The sequence below is a fragment of the Liolophura sinensis genome, chromosome 6 (assembly GCF_032854445.1).
Source record: "Liolophura sinensis isolate JHLJ2023 chromosome 6, CUHK_Ljap_v2, whole genome shotgun sequence".
Classification (NCBI taxonomy): Eukaryota; Metazoa; Mollusca; class Polyplacophora; order Chitonida; family Chitonidae; genus Liolophura; species Liolophura sinensis.
Genome location: NC_088300.1, coordinates 80,878,423 through 80,903,544, shown reverse-complemented (window position 1 = coordinate 80,903,544; position 25,122 = coordinate 80,878,423). Strand labels below are relative to the sequence as shown.

The 25,122-nt window shown below is 44.0% G+C and overlaps 1 protein-coding gene across 1 annotated transcript in view; it reads right to left on the bottom strand.

The window, feature by feature from the left end:
- LOC135467599 (nuclear pore membrane glycoprotein 210-like) overlaps positions 1-25,122 on the bottom strand; it is a 74,486-nt gene that overhangs the window by 16,399 nt on the left and 32,965 nt on the right. Inside the window, exons 18-40 of the mRNA XM_064745372.1 lie at positions 21,585-21,631; positions 21,053-21,126; positions 20,590-20,692; positions 19,258-19,450; positions 18,695-18,801; positions 18,263-18,367; positions 16,334-16,435; positions 13,509-13,637; positions 12,438-12,565; positions 9,901-10,021; positions 9,514-9,591; positions 9,148-9,225; positions 8,905-8,981; positions 8,417-8,495; positions 8,173-8,250; positions 7,806-8,006; positions 7,095-7,158; positions 6,575-6,648; positions 5,535-5,714; positions 4,983-5,063; positions 4,579-4,710; positions 4,172-4,321; positions 3,742-3,833 (exon numbers count right to left, since the gene is read on the bottom strand). Coding sequence (XP_064601442.1) covers positions 3,742-3,833; positions 4,172-4,321; positions 4,579-4,710; positions 4,983-5,063; positions 5,535-5,714; positions 6,575-6,648; positions 7,095-7,158; positions 7,806-8,006; positions 8,173-8,250; positions 8,417-8,495; positions 8,905-8,981; positions 9,148-9,225; positions 9,514-9,591; positions 9,901-10,021; positions 12,438-12,565; positions 13,509-13,637; positions 16,334-16,435; positions 18,263-18,367; positions 18,695-18,801; positions 19,258-19,450; positions 20,590-20,692; positions 21,053-21,126; positions 21,585-21,631 — 2,473 coding nt within the window. The remainder of the gene's footprint in view (positions 1-3,741; positions 3,834-4,171; positions 4,322-4,578; positions 4,711-4,982; positions 5,064-5,534; positions 5,715-6,574; positions 6,649-7,094; positions 7,159-7,805; positions 8,007-8,172; positions 8,251-8,416; positions 8,496-8,904; positions 8,982-9,147; positions 9,226-9,513; positions 9,592-9,900; positions 10,022-12,437; positions 12,566-13,508; positions 13,638-16,333; positions 16,436-18,262; positions 18,368-18,694; positions 18,802-19,257; positions 19,451-20,589; positions 20,693-21,052; positions 21,127-21,584; positions 21,632-25,122) is intronic.

Genomic DNA, 25,122 nt, shown 5'->3' with positions numbered 1-25,122 from the left:
GGTATAAGTAGACAGTTGTTAAGGTGGGTTTGACGACTCAATTTCAACCCTGAGTTGAGCTGCAAAACCTCCTGATTCTCCAGCCTTTTCACACCCTGGGGAAATTACTTTCAAATTCAAGGCTTTTCAAGATTTTCAAGCCCCCGTACAAGCAATATCAACTGTGAGCAGTGGGATACATTCCTGCAACACCCCGTACAAGCAATATCAACTGCCAGCAGCAGGATACATTCCCGTAACACTCCGTACAAGCAATATCAAATGCCAGCAGCAGGATACATTCGCGTAACACTCCGTACAAGCAATATCAACTGCCAGCAGCAGGATACATTCGCATAACACTCCGTACAAGCAATATCAACTGCCAGCAGCAGGATACATTCCCGGAACACCCCGTACAAGTAATATCAACCGCCAGCAGCAGGATACATTCACGTAACACCTCGTACAAGCAATATCAACTGCCAGCAGCAGGATACATTCCTGTAACACTCTGTACAAGCAAAACCAACTGCCAGCATTGGGATACATTTCAGTAACACTCCATACAAGCAATATCAACTACCAGCAGCAGGATACATTCCTGCAATATCCCAAACAGCAATATCAACTGCCAGCAGCAGGATACATTCGCGTAACACTCCGTACAAGCAATATCAACTGCCAGCAGCAGGATACATTCCTTTCACACCATGTACAAGCAATATCAACTGCCAGCAGCAGGATACATTTGCGTAACACCCCGTACAAGCAATATCAACTGCCAGCAGCAGGATACATTCGCGTAACACCCCGTACAAGCAATATCAACTACCAGCAGCAGGATACATTCGCGTAACACCCCGTACAAGCAATATCAACTGCCAGCAGCAGGATACATTCGCGTAACACCCCGTACAAGCAATATCAACTGCCAGCAGCAGGATACATTCCAGCAACACTCCGTACAAGCAATATCAACTGCCAGCAGCAGGATACATTCCCGTAACACCCCGTACAAGCAATATCAACTGCCAGCAGCAGGATACATTCGCGTAACACCCCGTACAAGCAATATCAACTACCAGCAGCAGGATACATTCGCGTAACACCCCGTACAAGCAATATCAACTGCCAGCAGCAGGATACATTCCTGTAACACTCTGTACAAGCAAAACCAACTGCCAGTATTGGGATACATTCCCATAACACTCCGTACAAGCAATATCAACTGCCAGCAGACAAATACATTCCGGTAACACTCCGTACAAGCAATATCAACTGCCAGCAACGGGATACATTCCCGCAACATCCCATACAAGCAATATCAACTGCCAGCAGCAGGATACATTCCTGTAACACCCTGTACAAGCAATATCAACTGCCAGCAGCGGGATACATTCCTGTAACACTCTGTACAAGCAAAACCAACTGCCAGTATTGGGATACATTCCCATAACACTCCGTACAAGCAATATCAACTGCCAGCAGCAGGATACATTCCTGTAACACCCTGTACAAGCAATATCAACTGCCAGCAGCGGGATACATTCCTGTAACACTCTGTACAAGCAAAACCAACTGCCAGTATTGGGATACATTCCCATAACACTCCGTACAAGCAATATCAACTGCCAGCAGACAAATACATTCCGGTAACACTCCGTACAAGCAATATCAACTGCCAGCAACGGGATACATTCCCGCAACATCCCGTACAAGTAATATCAACTGCCAGCAGCAGGATACATTCCTGTAACACTCCGTACAAGCAATATCAACTACCAGCAGCAGGATACATTCCCCTAACAGTCCGTACAAGCAATATCAACTGCCAGCAACAGGATACATTCATGTAACACTCCGTACAAGCAATATCAACTGCCAGCAGCAAGATACATTCCAGCAACACTCCGTACAAGCAATATCAACTGCCAGCAGCAGGATACATTCGCGTAACACCCCGTACAAGCAATATCAACTGCCAGCAGCGGGATACATTCCCGTAACACTCTGTACAAGCAATATCAACTGCCAGCAGCAGGATACATTCGCGTAACACCCCGTACAAGCAATATCAACTACCAGCAGCAGGATACATTCGCGTAACACCCTGTACAAGCAATATCAACTGCCAGCAGCAGGATACATTCGCGTAACACTCTGTACAAGCAATATCAACTGCCAGCAGCAGGATACATTCCCGTAACACCGCATACAAGCAATATCAACTGCCAGCAGCAGGATACATTCCCCTAACAGTCCGTACAAGCAATATCAACTGCCAGCAGCAGGATACATTTGCGTAACACTCCGTACAAGCAATATCAACTGCCAGCAGCAGGATACATTCGCGTAACATCCCGTACAAGCAATATCAACTGCCAGCAGCGGGATACATTCCCGTAACACTCTGTACAAGCAATATCAACTGCCAGCAGCAGGATACATTCGCGTAACATCCCGTACAAGCAATATCAACCGCCAGCAGCAGGATACGTTCCCGTAACACCCCATACAAGCAATATCAACTGCCAGCAGCAGGATACATTCGCGTAACACCCCATACAAGCAATATCAACCGCCAGCAGCAGGATACGTTCGCGTAACACCCCATACAAGCAATATCAACCGCCAGCAGCAGGATACGTTCGCGTAACACCCCCTACAAGCAATATCAACCGCCAGCAGCAGGATACGTTCGCGTAACACCCCGTACAAGCAATATCAACCGCCAGCAGCAGGATACGTTCCCGTAACACCCCGTACAAGCAATATCAACCGCCAGCAGCAGGATACATTTGCGTAACACCCCGTACAAGCAATATCAACCGCCAGCAGCAGGATACATTCGCGTAACACCCCGTACAAGCAATATCAACCGCCAGCAGCAGGATACATTTGCGTAACACCCCGTACAAGCAATATCAACTGCCAGCAGCAGGATACATTTGCGTAACACCCCGTACAAGCAATATCAACTGCCAGCAGCAGGATACATTCGCGTAACATCCCGTACAAGCAATATCAACTGCCAGCAGCAGGATACATTTGCGTAACACCCCGTACAAGCAATATCAACTGCCAGCAGCAGGATACATTTGCGTAACATCCCGTACAAGCAATATCAACCGCCAGCAGCAGGATACATTCGCGTAACACCCCGTACAAGCAATATCAACCGCCAGCAGCAGGATACATTCGCGTAACACCCCGTACAAGCAATATCAACCGCCAGCAGCAGGATACATTTGCGTAACACCCCGTACAAGCAATATCAACTTCCAGCAGCAGGATACATTTGCGTAACATCCTGTACAAGCAATATCAACTGCCAGCAGCAGGATACGTTCCCGTAACACCATCATAACCTACCAAACTTGAAGGAAATTCTGTAAGTATGTTATGTCTTTCATTCGACTCCACGCACATCAATTCACCTGATCAAGTTCACACTTGAAAGCTGAGCTGCTGAGGACGCAAGGAAGTGCAGAGTGGAGAATTTGAAAATGTTACTTACTGCATATGCAAATTAGGAAATGACGACATTATAAACAGGCACTGCACTCGTCCTATTAATGCAACCTTGTCAGGAAGCCCATGCTCCAAACAAAGCACGGGCAACCAATTATTTTTTATAAATATCTGGTATAATACTGAGAAACTGGAGGCTGAAACTGAACTGTATAGTTCATAATTAGGTTGACAGCTGTATCATTTTTTACCTGGAGCAGTCAAAAAGTAGTGATAGGACAGTTTTACCTGTTTGTCTTAAGCCTCATCTCTGTGTCTGGTGTGATCAGTAGCTGTCCATCACAGAGGTCAGGGTTCACAATGGTCAGTCGGTCAAACACCTGCACAGGAAACCACACATCATCAATGTGCATATGACACTGAGCAATGAAGGATAATATATGTAGTACAGCATTCAATGTGTTCTTAATTTTAGGTTTACATGGATAAGATCTTCCGATACAAACGTATTAACACACCTCTTAGGAAATAAACGTTTTTTCCTTATGATGACCGTAACATCATCCATAGTCTAACTTGTAAGTTGAAGCACTTTATATCCAACAATGGACACAAGTATGACACTGTCACATGATCTGATGGTACCAGATACACAGCTCAGCAATCACCACTCCCCTCACTAACACAAATTACTGATCTTGCCTGATGTCATCCCTACCTTTATCTGAACTTCATCTCTCAGTTCCTGATGACCCAGGACTTGACCAGGCACTCCAGCTTTCACTTTCAGTTTGACAGTCACATGACCTGAAGCTGCAGCCACAAGTTGAGTGGCAAAGTTGTTTTCATCTCTCAAAGATATTCCACTCTGAAAAAGAGCATTTTTGTCATCAGTCATCAATCCTCTGAGCGCAATGATTATAATTTGACATTTTTGAAATAAAGAAAAAATAATGTTTCCCGCAATAAGGCTGGCCATCTTCGTAGAAGTGAAATATTCTTGAGTATAGCGTATAACACCAATCAAATAAAAAAAGGAAATAAATACTCCACACCTATATGCAACTGAAGGAGTGTTACTTTGAATTCAATGTTTCACATTTTGGGTCTAATACTGTATAGTACCTGGTGGAAAGTAGACCGCAACAGTGCGACATCTTTGTTAGTGACAGTCCAGGTGAAGATCAGGGGTGGGGAGACACTGCCGAATGTGAATGGTGTCTCATGTTCAGTCACACCCACAGCGTACAGCGGCATCTGAAATAGACATACCTCAATTGTGTGATCCGGAGAGGCTAACCCATGTCAAAGTCGTAGCCAAATCTCCAGCATACAAAGAACAGAATACACCAGGACTTGGTGCCTTCATGTAACACTAACCATGCACCAAAACAGCTTCATGCTTTGTGAAGTGTTATTAGCACAGGAGAACAGTAAAATGTGTTTTAGTAAGGTAACATCGTGTATCTACTACCCCCAGTGTCATAAAGAAGGATATTTAGGAGAATGGGTGGTAGTAGTGTTTTTACCTCTGAGTTTTTCTGAATCCTGGTGAGTGGTGCATGTATCTTGATCCCAGACAGCATCACCACATGGACATCCACCTGATCCTGAAAGTGAACAATAGAAAGATATCACCACATGGACATCCACCTGATCCTGAAAGTGAACAATACAAAGATATCACCACATGAACATCCACCTGATCCTGAAAGTGAACAATACAAAGATATCACCATATGGATGTCCACCTGATCCTGAATGTGAACGACACTATGATATCACCACATTAACATCCACCTGATCCTGAATGTGAACGACACCATGATATCAATACATGGACATTCCCTAAACTTGAATGATACAAAGATATTACTCCAGAGGAAAGCCAGGACTACCCTGTCCTGAATCAGCCAATCAGAGTTCAGTTGGTCAATACGATGCTTAACGGATCACACCTGACCACGCTCACTCTACCGCTCTGAAGGCAAACAAAACACAGATGATAGTGTGAAGACAAATTCTTCCCGGACACTTCCATACAAGCTACAAAATAGAACACACTGTGGGAACACTCTTACCTGTGAGTAGACTATAAGCTCTCCCGTGGCTGGGTCATGACCAACAGCCTTGCCAATGACCTGGGTCACCCCCAGCTCCAGGGCTGTCAGCAGACCACCAGCAGACACTTGGGCTGTGTCTTCGTCGGTCATGTAGAACTCAATAGAGGAGGAGGGGCTGGGGCCTCCAGAGGCATAAACCTGGAAACAAACACACATAAAGAAGTAAACATAAACCTGGAAACACACACATCCATAGGTAAACATAAACGTGGATACACACATCCACACATAAACATAAACCTGAAAACAAATCCACAGGTGAACATAAACCAGGAAACAAACACACATTCAGAGGTAAACATACACTTGGAAACACACACTTCCACAGGTAAAATAAACCTGGAAACAAACACATCAACAGGTAAACATAAACCTGGAAACAAACACATCCACAGGTGACCCTAAACCTGGAAACATCCACACATAAGCATAAACATAAACACAGAAAAAAACACAGCCACAGGTGACCCTAAACCTGGAAACATCCACACATAAGCATAAACATAAACACGGAAACAAACACAGCCACAGGTGACCATAAACTTGGAAACATCCACACATAACAATAAACAAAAACCTGGAAACAAACACATACTCAGGTGACCCTAAACCTGGAAACATCCACACATAAGCATAAACATAAAACGGAAACAACACAGCCACCGGTGACCCTAAACCTGGAAACATTCACACATAAGCATAAACCTGGAATACAAACCACATAAACAGGTGACCCTAAACCTGGAAACATCCACAAATAAGCATCAACATAAACCTGGAAACAAACAATCATCCACAGGTAAACAAAAACTTGGAAAAAAAACACATCATGTACATGTAAACATAAACCTGGAAACAAACACACACCCACAGGTAAACATAAACTGGAAACACACATCCTCAGGTAAACAAAAATCTGGAGAGTTTTAATGGTGGAGATACCAGAGTGCATCATGGCGTCCCAATGAAGTCTGACAAGTTACATACAAATTTCTCACATTTATGACTTGTAGGACAGTGGTGAGTTTTAATGGTGGAGATACCAGAGTGAGTCCTGATGTCCCATTGACACCTGACAGGTTACAAAGTCTCTCACAGGTTATGAACTTGTAGGACAGTGGTGAGTTTTAATGGTGGAGATACCAGAGTGCGTCATGGCGTCCCATTGACACCTGACAGGTTACAAAGTCTCTCACAGGTTATGAAAAGGTAACAAAGTTTCAACAAAGCAATGAGATATAAGCACGCTACACACACATCTACCCTAAATGACCTAAAATTTCGCCAACAGAGTCCATTTTAAGAAGCAAATAAATGTCACAAATATTATTTTTGGTGGCTGAACCTTACAATTTTCCAGTAGAATATCATCTCATGTTCCAAGCAAACCTGAGGAACACCTTTCTAAAATCAACAGAACTCTAGAATAGAATCAGGAAAGATGGGCAACTTAGTCATGGACAAAATTTACCGTCATTTAGGGTAATTAACTTCAGAGGCCTGCACAAAAATAGTTACCCTGAAACTCTGCTCCAATGATCAGGGGTGATGTTCCTAGGGCTAAGTCGTAGAGGGGGAATACCTGAGGGTGATCAAGACAAAACACAAAACACTTTAATAAACTGCTACAAAAACATCTTATTAAATGGAATACATGTATTAACGTATAATTCAACCTCTGACAGCAAGTCAGGAAACCCCACCCCAGCCCCGTACACAATGTCAGACACACAGAATGTGTGCCCCACCTCAGCCCGTACACAGTGTCAGACACACAGAATGTGTCCACCACCTCAGCCCCATACACAATGTCAGACACACAGAGTGTGTGCCCCACCTCAGCCCCGTACACAATGTCAGACACACAGAATGTGTGCATTACCCCAGCCCCGTACACAATGTCAGACACACAGAATGTATGCCCCACCTCAGCCCCGTACACAATGTCAGACACACAGATGTGTGCCCTACCCCAGCCCCGTACACAATGTCAGACACACAGAATGTGTGCTCCACCTCAGCCCCGTACACAATGTCAGACACACAGAATGTGTGCCCCCACCTTAGCCCCATACACAATATCAGACACACAGAATGAGTCCTTACCTCAATCTGTCTGTCCTCACTGGAGGACGATCTGACCAGACTTGAGCTGTACCTGGTAACTCAGGCTGGTGTACCCCACCTTAGCCCCATACACAATGTCAGACACACAGAATGAGTCCTTACCTCAATCTGTCTGTCCTCACTGGAGACAATCTGACCAGACTTGAGCTGTACCTGGTAACTCAGGCTGGTGTACCTCAGCTTAGCCCCGTACACAATGTCAGGACACAGAGAATGAGTCCTTACCTCAATCTGTCTGTCCTCACTGGAGACGATCTGACCAGACTTGAGCTGTACCTGGTAACTCAGGCTGGTGTACCCCACCTTAGCCCCATACACAATGTCAGACACACAGAATGAGTCCTTACCTCAATCTGTCTGTCCTCACTGGAGACAATCTGACCAGACTTGAGCTGTACCTGGTAACTCAGGCTGGTGTACCTCAGCTTAGCCCCGTACACAATGTCAGACACAGAGAATGAGTCCTTACCTCAATCTGTCTGTCCTCACTGGAGACGATCTGACCAGACTTGAGCTGTACCTGGTAACTCAGGCTGGTGTACCCCACCTTAGCCCATACACAATGTCAGACACAGAGAATGAGTCCTTACCTCAATCTCTCTGTCCCCACTGGAGACGATCTGACCAGACTTGAGCTGTACCTGGTAACTCAGGGCTGGTGTGCCTCACCTTAGCCCCATACACAATGTCAGACACACAGAATGAGTCCTTACCTCAATCTGTCTGTCCTCACTGGAGATGAGCAGACCAGACTTGAGCTGTACCTGGTAACTCAGGCTGGTGTTACCCCACCTTAGCCCCATACACAATGTCAGACACACAGAATGAGTCCTTACCTCAATCTGTCTGTCCCCACTGAGACGATCTGACCAGACTTGAGCTGTACCTGGTAACTCAGGCTGGTGTACCCCACCTTAGCCCCATACACAATGTCAGACACACAGAATGAGTCCTTACCTCAATCTGTCTGTCCTCACTGGAGACAATCTGACCAGACTTGAGCTGTACCTGGTAACTCAGGCTGGTTTGCCCCACCTTAGCCCCATACACAATGTCAGACACACAGAATGAGTCCTTACCTCAATCTGTCTGTCCTCACTGGAGACAATCTGACCAGACTTGAGCTGTACCTGGTAACTCAGGCTGGTGTACCTCAGCTTAGCCCCATACACAATGTCAGACACAGAGAATGAGTCCTTACTCAATCTGTCTGTCCTCACTGGAGATGATCTGACCAGACTTGAGCTGTACCTGGTAACTCAGGCTGGTGTACCCCACCTTAGCCCCATACACAATATCAGACACACAGAATGAGTCCTTACCTCAATCTGTCTGTCCTCACTGGAGACAATCTGACCAGACTTGAGCTGTACCTGGTAACTCAGGCTGGTGTACCTCAGCTTAGCCCCGTACACAATGTCAGACACACAGAATGAGTCCTTACCTCAATCTGTCTGTCCTCACTGGAGACGATCTGACCAGACTTGAGCTGTACCTGGTAACTCAGGCTGGTGTACCCCACCTTAGCCCCATACACACATATCAGACACAGAGAATGAGTCCTTACCTCAATCTGTCTGTCCTCACTGAGACGATCTGACCAGACTTGAGCTGTACCTGGTAACTCAGGCTGGTGTGCCTCACCTTAGCCCCATACACAATGTCAGACACACAGAATGAGTCCTTACCTCAATCTGTCTGTCCTCACTGGAGACGATCTGACCAGACTTGAGCTGTACCTGGTAACTCAGGCTGGTGTACCCCACCTTAGCCCCATACACAATGTCAGACACACAGAATGAGTCCTTACCTCAATCTGTCTGTCCTCACTGGAGACGATCTGACCAGACTTGAGCTGTACCTGGTAACTCAGGCTGGTGTACCCCACCTTAGGCCCCATACACAATATCAGACACAGAGAATGAGTCCTTACCTCAATCTGTCTGTCCTCACTGGAGGACGATCTGACCAGACTTGAGCTGTACCTGGTAACTCAGGCTGGTGTACCCCACCTTAGCCCCATACACAATATCAGACACAGAGAATGAGTCCTTACCTCAATCTGTCTGTCCTCACTGGAGACGATCTGACCAGACTTGAACTGTACCTGGTAACTCAGGCTGGTGTACCCCCCCTTAGCCCCATACACAATGTCAGACACAGAGAATGAGTCCTTACCTCAATCTGTCTGTCCTCACTGGAGACGATCTGACCAGACTTGAGCTGTACCTGGTAACTCAGGCTGGTGTACCCCCACCTTAGCCCCATACACAATGTCAGACACACAGAATGTATCTTTGCCCTTCTCTGAGTCACCTCTGTAACAGAACAAATAACAAATGATACTGAATGTAGAAATTGTTAAAAAAGGTATAGAATAACCTGAACTATTGTGCAACATACTACAAAACCCTTGCTCATTAGATGTAGCTCAGCACAAGAAATTGTGTATTTACCAGAAAATGGAGACACAGGCCCACCATGAAAAATTAGGTGAAGATCAGAAACCGTTATAGGATTCTTTAAGATGCCTAGGTGGCACATGTGAATTTCCCCAAGTCACCAATGAATGTACAGGCACATGTGAATTTCCCCAAGTCACCAATGAATGTACAGACACATGTGAATTTCCCCAAGTCACCAATGAATGTACAGACACATGTGAATTTCCCCAAGTCACCAATGAATGTACAGGCACATGTGAATTTCCCAAGTCACCAACGAATGTACAGGCACATGTGAATTTCCCCAAGTCAACAACGAATGTACAGAGTTCCTCCCAATACCTGTGTGTACATGCAGTATACTCAAACATGTTTAGAAGTATTCAAGCAATAGTGCACTTACAAGTTCACATAGAAGAGTGAGTTAGTGCTTGGGGTTTAACGTCGTACTTTTCAGTAATATGACGTGTCATTTTCAGTCATGTGGCATGTCTCCCTCACACACAGGCCCCCCAGTCACATGTGGACATGGCATAAACCCCATCCATAACGATGTGTGTGAACTCTGTTGTCCCTCACCATTTTTGAGAGACCATGTACCATGTCAGTAACTCTAAACTCTGTTTGTGTACAATAGTTAGCAGCTGCGTGTTGTTCAGTGTCATCCCTGCATTTTTTACAATGAAAAATTCCGTTCACTCTCAAGATTTTGGCCCTGGCAAGTTGGGCTGTTTGTCAAGAGTTACCTCCCCTATCACATATATATATTGAATGGGTCAACTCCTAATTCATTAAGTATACTGTGTGTTTATTAGTGCCCCTCTTCAACTAATCTTTGTTATTTATTTATTTATTTGATTGTTATTTTACACTGAACTCAAGAACATTTCACTTAAACGGCGGCCAGCATTAAGGTGGGAAGAAACCGGGCAGTTCCCGGGGGAAACCTATGACCATCCGCAGGTTGTTGACAGACCTTCCCACGTATGGTCAGAGAGGAAGCCAGCATGAGCTGGACTTGAACTAATATTTTAATTCTGGCATTAATGACCATTCATCGCAAAACATTTTCCCAGGAATTATGTATGACTACCAAGAATGGTCAAAATAATCCTGTATCATACACAGCCGAGTAGGAGGAAGTATCAATTTCCATGGCAACGCGTACTACTATATTATAAGTATCCATGCTCCTGGCTACAAACTTGAGTTACGTACAGGACCTTGGAAGACAGAAGTAAACCAAACTGTGAAATACGATTAAAGAAAGGCAGAAATACGATAAAAAGTGAAAGGTTTTAAACTATTTTACTCTTTCAAGTGTGTGACATTTACTTCATTAAGCCTCCTGAAACTCCAGCACTTACAAGGATCTTTACTAAAAAAAACAGTCAATTTCAAGCACTTTCAAAGCCTGGAATTTCTGAAAAAAAAACTCCAGTAGTTTCCAGGTTTTCAAAGGCCTGTGCGACCCTGCCTAATGCCTATGTGTGAGTGAACATGTGACATAAGTTTAGCAAACCTGGCTAAGAAGAGTGTTTACAAAGACATGGACAGGTGAACGGCTGCCAAAGACTAAGACTATGTCCCCTAGAGCAATTTTACCAATGTCGTAAAACGTGCAATGTTACTTCCCTAGGTTATCACAAATATGTTATATCACATGGGTGGTATTTCCATTTAATGGTGAACCAAAACACATCAGTCTGCTATTGTGTTAACTTTCGGTAATTCCGACATATTTTTATGCATTTCTGTCATTATGTCTTCAGTTTTCTATAATTCCGCTATCAGTTTATACATGTAGCAATTCCTCAGTCTTTCCACATGTTTGCAAGGTATTAATTCAAGCATATTTGGAAGGCATTATTCTGTGTAGACTGATAATATTACACTTTATGTGAAGCCCTGAAATTGGTCCATCCAACCAATTTAGTTTTATCTCCAAAATGTGGATAAATTGCACTGAAAGTTGCTCTTTAATGTGCGAAAAGGTTAAAGAATTAAGGGTAAATTCATTTTTGACATTACATGTGTATATTTTTTTACATCTGCTTTACCATATTTATATTTCATGTACACAATACATTCAGTTTCATATGGCATGACCTAGTAACAAGTGCACTGTACAAATAAGCTTCTAAGCTTCCTTCTTAAGGGGGAAAATTGCCTTGAAAAAGTTTATCTTTAAGAAACTATGCCGTGCTTATTTTCCTGTGATACTGAACGGAAGTGGGAATTTTCCATTTGGCCACTATGACCGTGGAAGTCATTATAAATCATTACGAACCTGACGGTAATGAAGTCTGAGCCTGGCACAGCACGAAGATTCATCAGAGGAAAGAACGATGCGGACAGTGGTGCTCCCTTTGAATCCAGAACTTGGACATGGGCCTTCACCTCGCTTGAGATCTCGATCTACAAACATGAACAGGAAACAACTCAAAAGTAACTGACAGTGAGCTCTACCCTGCCCACCTCTGACAATGTGCCCTTACCTTATCTCTGACACTGTGCCCTTACCCTATCTCTCACAGTGAGCTGTATGCTGGCCACCCGACACTGTCCTTACCTTATCTCTGACATTGAGCTCTATGCTACCTGCCCTGACACTGTGTCCTCACCGTATCTCTGACAGTGAGCTCTACACTGCTCACCCCTGACATTGTCCTCACTTTATCTCTAACATTGGGCTCTATGCAGCCCACCCCTGACACTGTGTCCTCACCTTATCTCTGACAGTGAGCTCAATGCTGCCCACCCCTGACACTGTGTCCTCACCTTATCTCTGACAGTGAGCTCTATGCAGCCCACCCCTGACACTGTGTCCTCACCTTATCTCTGACAGTGAGCTCTATGCTGCCCACCCCTGACACTTTGTCCTTACCTTATCTCTGACAGTGAGCTCTATGCTGCCCACCCCTGACACTGTGTCCTCACCTTATCTCTGACAGTTAGCTCTATGCTGCCCACCCCTGACACTGTGTCCTCACCTTATCTCTCGACAGTGAGCTCTATGCTGCCCACCCCTGACACTGTGTCCTCACCTTATCTCTGACAGTGAGCTCTATGCAGCCCACCCCTGACACTTTGTCCTCACCTTATCTCTGACAGTGAGCTCTATGCTGCCCACCCGACACTGTGTCCTCACCTTATCTCTGACAGTGAGCTCTATGCTGCCCACCCCTGACAATGTGTCCTTAACTTATCTCTGACAGTGAGCTCTATGCTGCCCACCCCTGACACTGTGTCCTTACCTTATCTCTGACAGTGAGCTCTATTCTGCCCACCCCTGACACTGTGCTCACTTTATCTCTGACAGTGAGCTCTATGCTGCCCACCCCTGACACTGTGTCCTCACCTTATCTCGGACAGTGAGCTCTATGCTGCCCACTCCGGACACGTACACCGTGGCCTTGGGGTGGTCAGTCAGATCCAGACAGAGGTCATACGCGGTCACCACCATCACTCCATCCATGGCTGGGATCACCTGTCAAAGATACAAGGTTTTCATCAAGTCTGTAATACGACATAATTACAAACCACTATCTCCTGTTCCAGTATAAACAGACACTTGACATTGGTAGTGTAACAAAAAGAAACTTATGAAAAATGCTTGTGTGCTGAACAAATCCCTCTTGGCCTAAACACTAACATTCCCTTCAACAAGACTTCTAAATATGATCTTAGAAAGAAGGTCACCAAAGGCCAGTCAGTTTATAACCATGTGAATCTGTTACTGGATTGTTTTGGATTGGTGGACAGATAGGCAACAATGAAAACAACCATGATGACTGGTGGACAGGCTGGCAAACATGAAAACATCCATGATCATTGGTGGATAGATTGGCCACCATGAAAACATCCATGATCATTGGTGGATAGACTAGCAACAATGAAAACACCCATGATGATTGGTGGACAGATTGGCAACCATGAAAACACCCATGATGATTGGTGGATAGACTGGCAACAATGAAAACACCCATGATGATTGGTGGATAGACTGGCAACCATGATGATTGGTGGACAGACTGGCAACCATGAAAACATCCATGATCATTGGTGGATAGACTGGCAACAATGAAAACATCCATGATGATTGGTGGACAGATTGGCAACCATGAAAACACCCATGATGATTGGTGGACAGACTGGCAACCATGAAAACATCCATGATCATTGGTGGATAGACTGGCAACCATGAAAACATCCATGATGATTGGTGGACAGACTGGCAACCATGAAAACATCCATGATGATTGGTGGACAGATTGGCAACCATAAAAAAACCCATGAGGATTGGTGGACAGACAAGCAACCATGAAAAAACCCATGATGAACGGTGGACAGACTGGCAACTGTGAAAACATCCATGATGATTGGTGGACAGACTGGCAACAATGAAAACATCCATGATGATTGGTGGACAGGCTGGCAACCATGAAAACACCAATGATGACTGGTGGACAGACAAGCAACCATGAAAACACCCATGATGACTGGTGGACAGATTGGCAACCATGAAAACATTCATGATGATTGGTGGACAGATTAGCAACCATAAAAACATTCATGATGATTGGTGGACAGATTGGCAAAGGTGAAAACATCCATGATGATTGGTGGACAGACTGGCAACCATGAAAACATCCATGATGATTGGTGGACAGACTGGCAACCATGAAAACATTCATGATGATTGGTGGACAGATTGGCAACCATAAAAACATCCATGATGATTGGAGGAGAGACTGGCAACCGTGAAAACATCCATGATCACTGGGTGACAGACTGGCAACCATGATGATTGGTGGATAGACTGGCAACCATGAAAACACCCATGATGATTGGTGGACAGATTGGCAACCATGAAAAAATTCATGATCACTGGGTGACAGACTGGCAACCATGATGATTGGTGGATAGACTGGCAACCATGAAAACACCCATGATGATTGGTGAACAGACTGGTAACCATGAAAAAATTCATGATCACTGGGTGACAGACTGGCAACCATGATGATTGGTGGATAGACTGGCAACCATGAAAACACCCATGATGATTGGTGGATAGACTGGCAACAATGAAAACACCCATGATGATTGGTGGACAGATTGGCAACCATGAAAACACCCATGATGATTGGTGGACAGACTGGCAACCATGAAAAAATTCATGATGATTGGTGGACAGACTGGCAACCATGATGATTGGTGGACAGACTGGCAACAATGAAAACATCCATGATGGTTGGTGGACAGACTGGCAACCATGAAAACACCCATGATGATTGGTGAACAGACTGGTAACCATGAAAAAATTCATGATCACTGGGTGACAGACTGGCAACCATGATGATTGGTGGATAGACTGGCAACCATGAAAACACCCATGATGATTGGTGGATAGACTGGCAACAATGAAAACACCCATGATGATTGGTGGACAGATTGGCAACCATGAAAACACCCATGATGATTGGTGGACAGACTGGCAACCATGAAAACATCCATGATCATTGGTGGATAGAATGGCAACCATGAAAACATCCATGATGATTGCTGGACAGACTGGCAACCATGAAAACACCCGTGATGATTGGTGGACAGACTGGCAACAATGAAAACACCCATGATGATTGGAGGAGAGACTGGCAACCATGAAAACACCCGTGATGATTGGTGGACAGACTGGCAACCATGAAAACACCCGTGATGATTGGTGGACAGACTGGCAACCATGAAAACATCCATGATGACTGGTGGACAGACTGGTAACCATGAAAACATCCATGATGTTTGGTGGACAGACTGGCAACCATGAAAAAATTCATGATCATTGGGGGACAGACTGGCAACCATGATGATTGGTGGACAGACTGGCAACCATGAAAACACCCGTGATGATTGGTGGACAGACTGGCAACCATGAAAAAATTCATGATGATTGGTGGACAGACTGGCAACCATGATGATTGGTGGACAGACTGGCAACAATGAAAACATCCATGATGGTTGGTGGACAGACTGGCAACCATGAAAACATCCATGATGTTTGGTGGACAGACTGGCAACCATGAAAACATCCATGATGATTAACATTGTACACATATTGAAAAACAACACCATTACAGGTGCATCTCGTTTACAGTAAATCAGAGGTTACCTGATGATTGGTCTTACCTCCACTTTCCTCTTCCGCTGCAGGTACTGGATCTGAGCTGCCTCAAATTGTCCCTCATCCACGTGGAAGTATCCTGACCCCTTCTTCACCTCCAGACTCACCTAACAAGGACACAAAAAAAGCACTTTATCATCAACAGGAACAAACAAACAGCACTTCATCATCAACAGGAACACACAAACAGAACTTCATCATCAACAGGAACACACAAACAGCACTTCATCATAAATAGGAACACACAAGCAGCACTTCATCATAAACAGGGGCACACAAAGAGCACTTCATCATAAACATGGACACACACACACTTTATCATAAACAGGAACATACAAACAGCACTTCATCATAAACATGGACACAAACACACTTTATCATAAACACGAACACACAAGCAGCACTTCATCATAAACATGGACACAAACACACTTTATCATAAACACGAACACACAAACAGCACTTCATCATCAACAGTAACATACAAACAGCACTTCATCATAAACAGGAACACACAAACAGCACTTCATCATCAACAGGAACACACAAACAGCACTTCATCATAAATAGGAACATACAAACAATCAGACTTCTGATAATGCACACAGGTGACAAATGTACTCAGGACACACTACAAGAACAGAAATTGTTCACTAGACGTCCACTATCTCCAGCATTTGAGGAATTTCTGTGTGTCGTTCTTCCATTTGAGGAATTTCTGTGTGTCGTTCTTCCATTTGAGGAATTTCTTTGTGTCGTTCTTCCATTTGAGCAATTTCTTTGTGTCGTTCTTCCATTTGAGGAATTTCTGTGTGTCGTTCTTCCATTTGAGCAATTTCTTTGTGTCGTTCTTCCATTTGAGGAATTTCTGTGTGTCGTTCTTCCATCTGAGCAATTTCTGTGTGTCGTTCTTCCATTTGAGGAATTTCTGTGTGTCGTTCTTCCATTTGAGGAATTTCTGTGTGTCGTTCTCCCATTTGAGCAATTTCTTTGTGTCGTTCTTCCATTTGAGGAATTTCTGTGTGTCGTTCTTCCATCTGAGCAATTTCTGTGTGTCGTTCTTCCATTTGAGCAATTTCTTTGTGTCGTTCTTCCATTTGAGGAATTTCTGTGTGTCGTTCTTCCATCTGAGCAATTTCTGTGTGTCGTTCTTCCATTTGAGCAATTTCTTTGTGTCGTTCTTCCATCTGAGCAATTTCTTTGTGTCGTTCTTCCATTTGAGGAATAAGGCACATGGTAATGAAATCTCTGAACAGACCAGGAACCCAGTGGGCACCCTGGATGTGCCCAGGAACCCAGTGGGCACCCTGGATGTGCTCAGAAACCCAGTGGGCACACTGGATGTGCCCAGGAAACCTAATGGGCACCCTGGATGTGCCCAGGAACCCATTGGGCAACTCCTTGGGACAGCATGATGAGTGGAGAAACCAGTCACACTGACAGTACAGTATTGCTGCCATACAATGGCCATGCTGTAAGTGAGGTCTATCGACTGTATACCGGTACTAACATATAATGAATGCATTGGTGTTCCGGTACCAATGGGACTGGTGTATAGCCCCAGACCAATCAGAACACATGGTCTTCTGACACCTGAAATGTAGTCAACTGCTACTGAACAAATGAGACATAGCACTCCACGGTCCACGGTCATTATTTGGTGTTTGGAGCAATGACTGGTTGAACTCACCTTGTTAGAAGGATGGTTAAGCACAGAAATAGTGTTGGGAGAGGGGACTGGTTGAACTCACCTTGTTAGAAAGATGGTTAAACACAGAAATAGTGTTGGGAGAGATGACTGGTTGAACTCACCTTGTTTGAAGGATGGTTAAACACAGAAATAGTGTTGGGAGAGATGACTGGTTGAACTCACCTTGTTAGAAGGATGGTTAGACACAGAAAAAGTGTTGGGAGAGATGACTGGTTGAACTCACCTTGTTAGAAGGATGGTTAAACACAGAAATAGTGTTGGGAGAGATGAACGGTTCCTCTACCAGAATCAGCTCCACAGATTTGCTGATCTTAGCCTTTATTGTGCTCTGTAAATAAATTGTAGACTGAAAGTGTCGCAAAAATCACGGGCAGCTATACTCTTTTCATGAAGCTTACAGATTCTTTACAATTTACATATTTATTTTATTGTGGTGCACTGCCATATTCTTTTTTTCAATCGGAGTGACCGTTGTAAACCACTGACCTTGGACACGTTACTGATGAGCTTTCCGACTTGTAATATACAATAGTTATCCAATACCCAGTTATCCAATACTCAGTTGGACATGTTGTATGACTACGTGGCAGATATGTGTAGCTTATACAGTAAAGGCAAACAGAAGAAGAGGAATGCTATTTCAAGTTCTACTCACATCAAAGCGAATCGCCTGTGACGTGAAGTAGCTGGTGTCATATCTGCTGACTGAGGCCGACAGAACAACACGGCCAGGCTTGCCAAACACATTCAGTTTCTGGAAAGCTGAAAGGTGGGTACAGTAGTTAACTTCAGGTGAAATGCAAATTGAAAAGCAAAGATCAGACCTGTAATGTGGGCATTCTGAGGTGTTACACATTAAATCAAATTGGTGTCTGAGGGCATACGCAGGACTGTTACATTTAATCAGATTGGTGCCTGAGGCCATACGCAGGACTGTTTTTAATCAGACTGGTGCCTGGGGGCATACAGAGGACTGTTACATTTATAGTTACATTTACTAGGAACTCGGAAAAGCAGAAGGAAATTCATCACGTAACACTGTCTGACACAACGCCCTCTAACAGCCATGTAACATCTTCACAGTAAAGTCTACACAGTATATCTTTATATATACATCAATAAAACTAACATCACTGTAAAAAATCAACAATTAATCTTTGCCACATTGGATACAGAAATATTTCTTCTGCTTCAAACTTTCTTCAAAGTTATTTAAACCTTTGACTTTTTTGGCTCCACTTTCCAGGGTAGTAGTTTCCACAAAGACATCAGGGGGAGTGTCCAGGGCTAGTAAAGATATGTCCGATATCTTCCAATCAACAGCCAGAGAGGAGAAGTTGTCAAACTTGCGCCCCTTGCTATCGTACACAGAGACGAGGAGGTCAGCCCCTTTGTGATAGTGAACGGGAATCTGAAACATGGTTGACCAAGGCAGTGTTTGTAATATTAGTCACATCATGATGGTATTTGTAATATTAGTCACACCATGATGGTGTTTGTAATATCAGTCACATCATGATGGTATTTGTAATATTAGTCACACGATGATGTTGTTAGTAATATTAGTCACACCATGATGGTGTTTGTAATATTAGTCACATCATGATGGTATTTGTAATATTTGTCACACCATGATGGTGTTTGTAATATCAGTCACATCATGATGGTGTTTGTAATATCAGTCACATCATGATGGTGTTAGTAATCTTAGTCACACCACGATGGTGTTTGTAATATTAGTCACATCATGATGGTGTTTGTAATATTAGTCACATCATGATGGTGTTTGTAATATTTGTCACACCATGATGGTGTTTGTAATATCAGTCACATCATGATGGCGTTTGTAATATCAGTCACATCATGATGGTATTTGTATTATTAGTCACACCATGATGGTGTTTGTAATATCAGTCACATCATGTTGGTATTTGTAATATTAGTCACACGATGATGGTGTTAGTAATATTAGTCACACCATGATGGTGTTTGTAATATTATTCACATCATGATGGTATTTGTAATATCTGTCACACCATGATGGTGTTTGTAATATCAGTCACATCATGATGGTATTTGTAATATTAGTCACACCATGATGGTGTTTGTAATATTAGTCACATCATGATGGTGTTGTAATATTAGTCACACCATGATGGCGTTGTAATATTAGTCATACCATGATCGTGTTGTAATATCAGTTGGACCAGGGTGACTGTAATATCAGACACGCCATGATGGAGTTTGTAATATTAGTCACACGACAATGGTGTTTGTAATATCAGTCATCCCATCATGGTGTTTGTAATATCTGTTACACCATGATGGTGCTTGTAATAACAGTCACACCATGATGATGTTTGTAATATCAGTCATAGCATGATGGTGCTTGTAACAGTCAAACCATGATGATGTTTATAACATCAGTCAAACCATGATGATTTTTGTTATATCAGTCATACCACATGAACTCCAAAAGAAAGTACGTCAAAGGTCTTTTCATCTGACTGCCCTCCACTACCATGGAGAACGACCAGCCTGAGGACTTACTGGTTGACTGGGGTCCTGGGATATGGGGCACGGAGGCAGAGCAATGCTGTAAGGTCGGAGCTGAGGCGACAGCTGTAGAGACACAGGCGACACACAAGCAAACCTGAAACACAATGTACAGGTCACCTTTATTATCACTGTTTTGTCATCTTACAGCGAATATTCAACCTTTTCACCTGTAGAAAAGTAAGCAAAACCTGATCTCTGGTCGATTCATTCAGTTAAGTTTTGATAAGAACTGTTCCTGTAAATGTTTAACTAGAACCAGATAACGTTTATTGATTTGTTTATTTGATTGGTGTTTTACACCGCACTTGAGAACAAGTCACTTATACGATGACAGACAGCATTACTGTAGGAGGAAACTAAGCAGAGCCCAGGGGAAACTACCCAGCCTATTCACTGGAAAGAGCATATACATGTAGCTATTGCTGGCTTTTCAGTTTTCAGACTATGTACATACTGTATGGAAGACTTGGCTGTAGCTGGGTATTCATTTTTCAGTGTCTTTAGATTCCCTACATTCAAGGTCAGTTTCTGAAAAACAACAGACAAGCAGACCATAACATCAATGCCACTAAGTTCACTAATCGTGATACAAAATGCTACTGTGACTGAACAATCAAAATGCGAGCAATGTCAAACAACTCATAATCCACACAGAATCTGAGAAACAATTAAAGCCTAGTTTTACCACCCCACCCCACCGGCTATTAAATTATAAAGTTCTGATGTCTCCTATATGATTATTTTATAGCAAGTTTAGTGTCTTCCTTGCAGATTTCTCTTTTCTTTTACAGTGGGAACGTTAAATGGATAAGAAAACCAGGCAGACATCATAAAATGATGGCATCTTACCTGGTACCACAAACTTAAATCATACAAAATTTATGTCCACACTAAAATCGTAAATGCAAAACATTTTCATCTTCGAACTGTATAAAGATTTAATACTGTAGATTGGTACAGTTTTGGGTTTTATCCAGTAACCTTACCTGTTCCCCAAGGTCACGGCAGAGGACATGAAAGATGTGGAAGCTTCCTGAAAACATCAGCAGAGAAATATCACTGAACAAAGAGGACCTGACCTCACCATACAGGGAACTTTAACACAAAACTCAAATGACCATACGCACCTCATACCAGTCACTAATGTCACTGCACAAAGAGAACCTGACACATCTGAGTGATTATCCACACACATCTGAGTTACTACCCACACACATCTGAGTGATTACCCTCACAAATCCAAGTGACCACCCACACACATCCGAGTGATTACCCACACACATCCGAGTGACTACCCACACACATCTGAGTGACTACCCACACACATCTGAGTGATTACCCTCACAAATCCAAGTGACCACCCACACACATCCGAGTGATTACCCACACACATCCAAGTGACTACCCACATAAATACGAGTGACAGCCAACACACATCTGAGTGACTATCCACACACATCCGAGTGACTACCCACACACATCCGAGTGACTACCCACACACATCTGAGTGATTACCCTCACAAATCCAAGTGACCACCCACACACATCCGAGTGATTACCCACACACATCCAAGTGACTACCCACATAAATACGAGTGACAGCCAACACACATCCGAGTGATTATCCACACAAATCCAAGTGACCACCCACACACATCCGAGTGATTAGCCACACACATCTGAGTGACTATCCACACACATCCGAGTGACTACCCACACACATACCAGTGATTACCCTCACAAATCTGAGTGACTACCCACACACATCCGAGTGATTACACCGCAAGGGTCCAATGTAGGAAGGATTCAATGTAGGTCAAGCAAGGGATAGCCTGAGCAAAGGTTCAAATGTAGGCCAAGCAAGGGTTTAATGTAGGCTAAACAAGAAATAACCCGAGCAAGGGTTCAAATGTACACCAGGCAAGAGTCTAATGTAGACCAAGCAAGGGATAGCAAGAGCAAGGGTTCAAATGTACAACAAGTTAGCGTCCAATGTAGGCCAAACGAGAAATCGCCTGAGCAAGAGTGATTACATCCGAGTGATTACACCGCAAGGGTCCAATGTAGGAAGGATTCAATGTAGGTCAAGCAAGGGATAGCCTGAGCAAAGGTTCAAATGTACACCAAGCAAGGGTCCAATGTAGGCCGAGCAAGAGATAGCCCAAGCAAGGGTTCAAATGTACAGCAAGCAAGAGTCCAATGTAGACCAAGCAAGGGATAGCAAGAGCAAGGGTTCACATGTACAACAAGTAAGCGTCCAATGTAGGCCAAACAAGAGGTAGCCTGAGCAAGAGTTCAAATGTAAACTAAGCAAGGGATAGCCCAGGCAAGAGAAGAGTGGATAGCCTGAGCCAGGAGCAAGCTTAAGTAATGGATAGACTGAGCAAGAGACAAGCTTAAGTAATGGATAGACTGAGCAAGGGACAAGCTTCAGTAATGGATAGACTGAGCAAGAGACAAGCTTCAGTAATGGATAGCCTGACCAAGAGACAAGCTTAAGTAATGGATAGACTGAGCAAGAGACAAGCTTAAGTAATGGATAGACTGAGCAAGAGACAAGCTTAAGTAATGGATAGACTGAGCAAGAGACAAGCTTAAGTAATGGATAGACTGAGCAAGAGACAAGCTTAAGTAATGGATAGACTGAGCAAGGGACAAACTTCAGTAATGGATAGCCTGAGCAAGAGACAAGCTTCAGTAATGGATAGACTGAGCAAGGGACAAACTTAAGTAATGGATAGCCTGAGCAAGAGACAAGCTTCAGTAATGGATAGACTGAGCAAGAGACAAGCTTCAGTAATGGATAGCCTGAGCAAGGGACAAGCTTCAGTAATGGATAGCCTGAGCAAGGGTTAGCTCAAGTAGGGGATAGCCCGCACACGGGATAGCTCAAGTTGAGGATAGCCCGTAGTAGGGGATAGCTCAAGTACAGTGTAGGGGATAGCCCGCACAAGGGATAGTTCGAGTACAGTGTAGGGGATAACCTGCACAAGGGATAGATCGAGTACAGTGTAGGGGATAGCCTGCACAAGGGATAGCTCGAGTACAGTGTAGGGGATAGCCCGCACAAGGGATAGCTCAAGTACAGTGTAGGGGATAGCCTGCACAAGGGATAGCTCGAGTACAGGGTAGGGGATAGCCCGCACAAGATATAGCTTGAGTACAGTGTAGGGGATAGCCCGCACAAGGGATAGCTTGAGTACAGTGTGGGGGATAGCCCGCACAAGATATAGCTTGAGTACAGTGTAGGGAATAGCCAGCACAAGGGAAAGCTTGAGTACAGTGTGGGGGATAGCCCGCACAAGATATAGCTTGAGTACAGTGTAGGGAATAGCCAGCACAAGGGAAAGCTTGAGTACAGTGTGGGGGATAGCCCGCACAAGATATAGCTTGAGTACAGTGTAGGGGATAGCCAGCACAAGGGAAAGCTTGAGTACAGTGTAGGGAATAGCCAGCACAAGGGAAAGCTCGAGTACAGTGTAGGGGATAGCCCGCACAAGATATAGCTTGAGTACAGTGTAGGGAATAGCCAGCACAAGGGAAAGCTTGAGTACAGTGTGGGGGATAGCCCGCACAAGATATAGCTTGAGTACAGTGTAGGGGATAGCCCGCACAAGATATAGCTTGAGTACAGTGTAGACGATAGCCCGCACAAGATATAGCTCAAGTACAGTGTAGGGAATAGCCAGCACAAGGGAAAGCTCGAGTACAGTGTAGGGGATAGCCCGCACAAGATATAGCTCAAGTACAGTGTAGGGAATAGCCAGCACAAGGGAAAGCTCGAGTACAGTGTAGGGGATAGCCCACACAAGGGAAAGCTCGAGTACAGTGTAGGGGATAGCCCGCACAAGGGAAAGCTCGAGTACAGTGTGGGGGATAGCCCGCACAAGATATAGCTTGAGTACAGTGTAGGGGATAGCCCGCACAAGATATAGCTTGAGTACAGTGTAGACGATAGCCCGCACAAGATATAGCTTGAGTACAGTGTAGGGGATAGCCCGCACAAGGGATAGCTCGAGTACAGTGTAGGGGATAGCCCGCACAAGGGATAGCGCAAACAAGGGATAGATAAACCAGATGTACACAGAGACTTAAAATTTCAATTCAAACAGTTTATGGAAGTGATATTTATTGTTTTATTTCTTGGTTTTCACTTGTTTGTAGATAATACTCTTTCAAGATGTTCAGGAATGAAGATGCTTGGCACTATGTAGCATATATCCAGAATGACCAATCACAAAGCAGAGACAGCTCTTAAACCTTAGTCTATCTTAGAAGTAACTTTCTTAATCTCATTCCAACAGAAACCTATCTTGCTGTACTATATTTCCAACATTGTTAAATGCACTGTAACCAGACAATTTGCACTACACTCATGAAATTCTGATTAAGAATGTCCAAATGCATTTCATTTATCAGTTGCAATCAGATTACAATACAGCAGAACATTCTGTATTACCATAGCTTCCTTTACAGCCAGTATATACTGAAGCTTGCAGGTATCACTGTAAAGACTACCGGGGC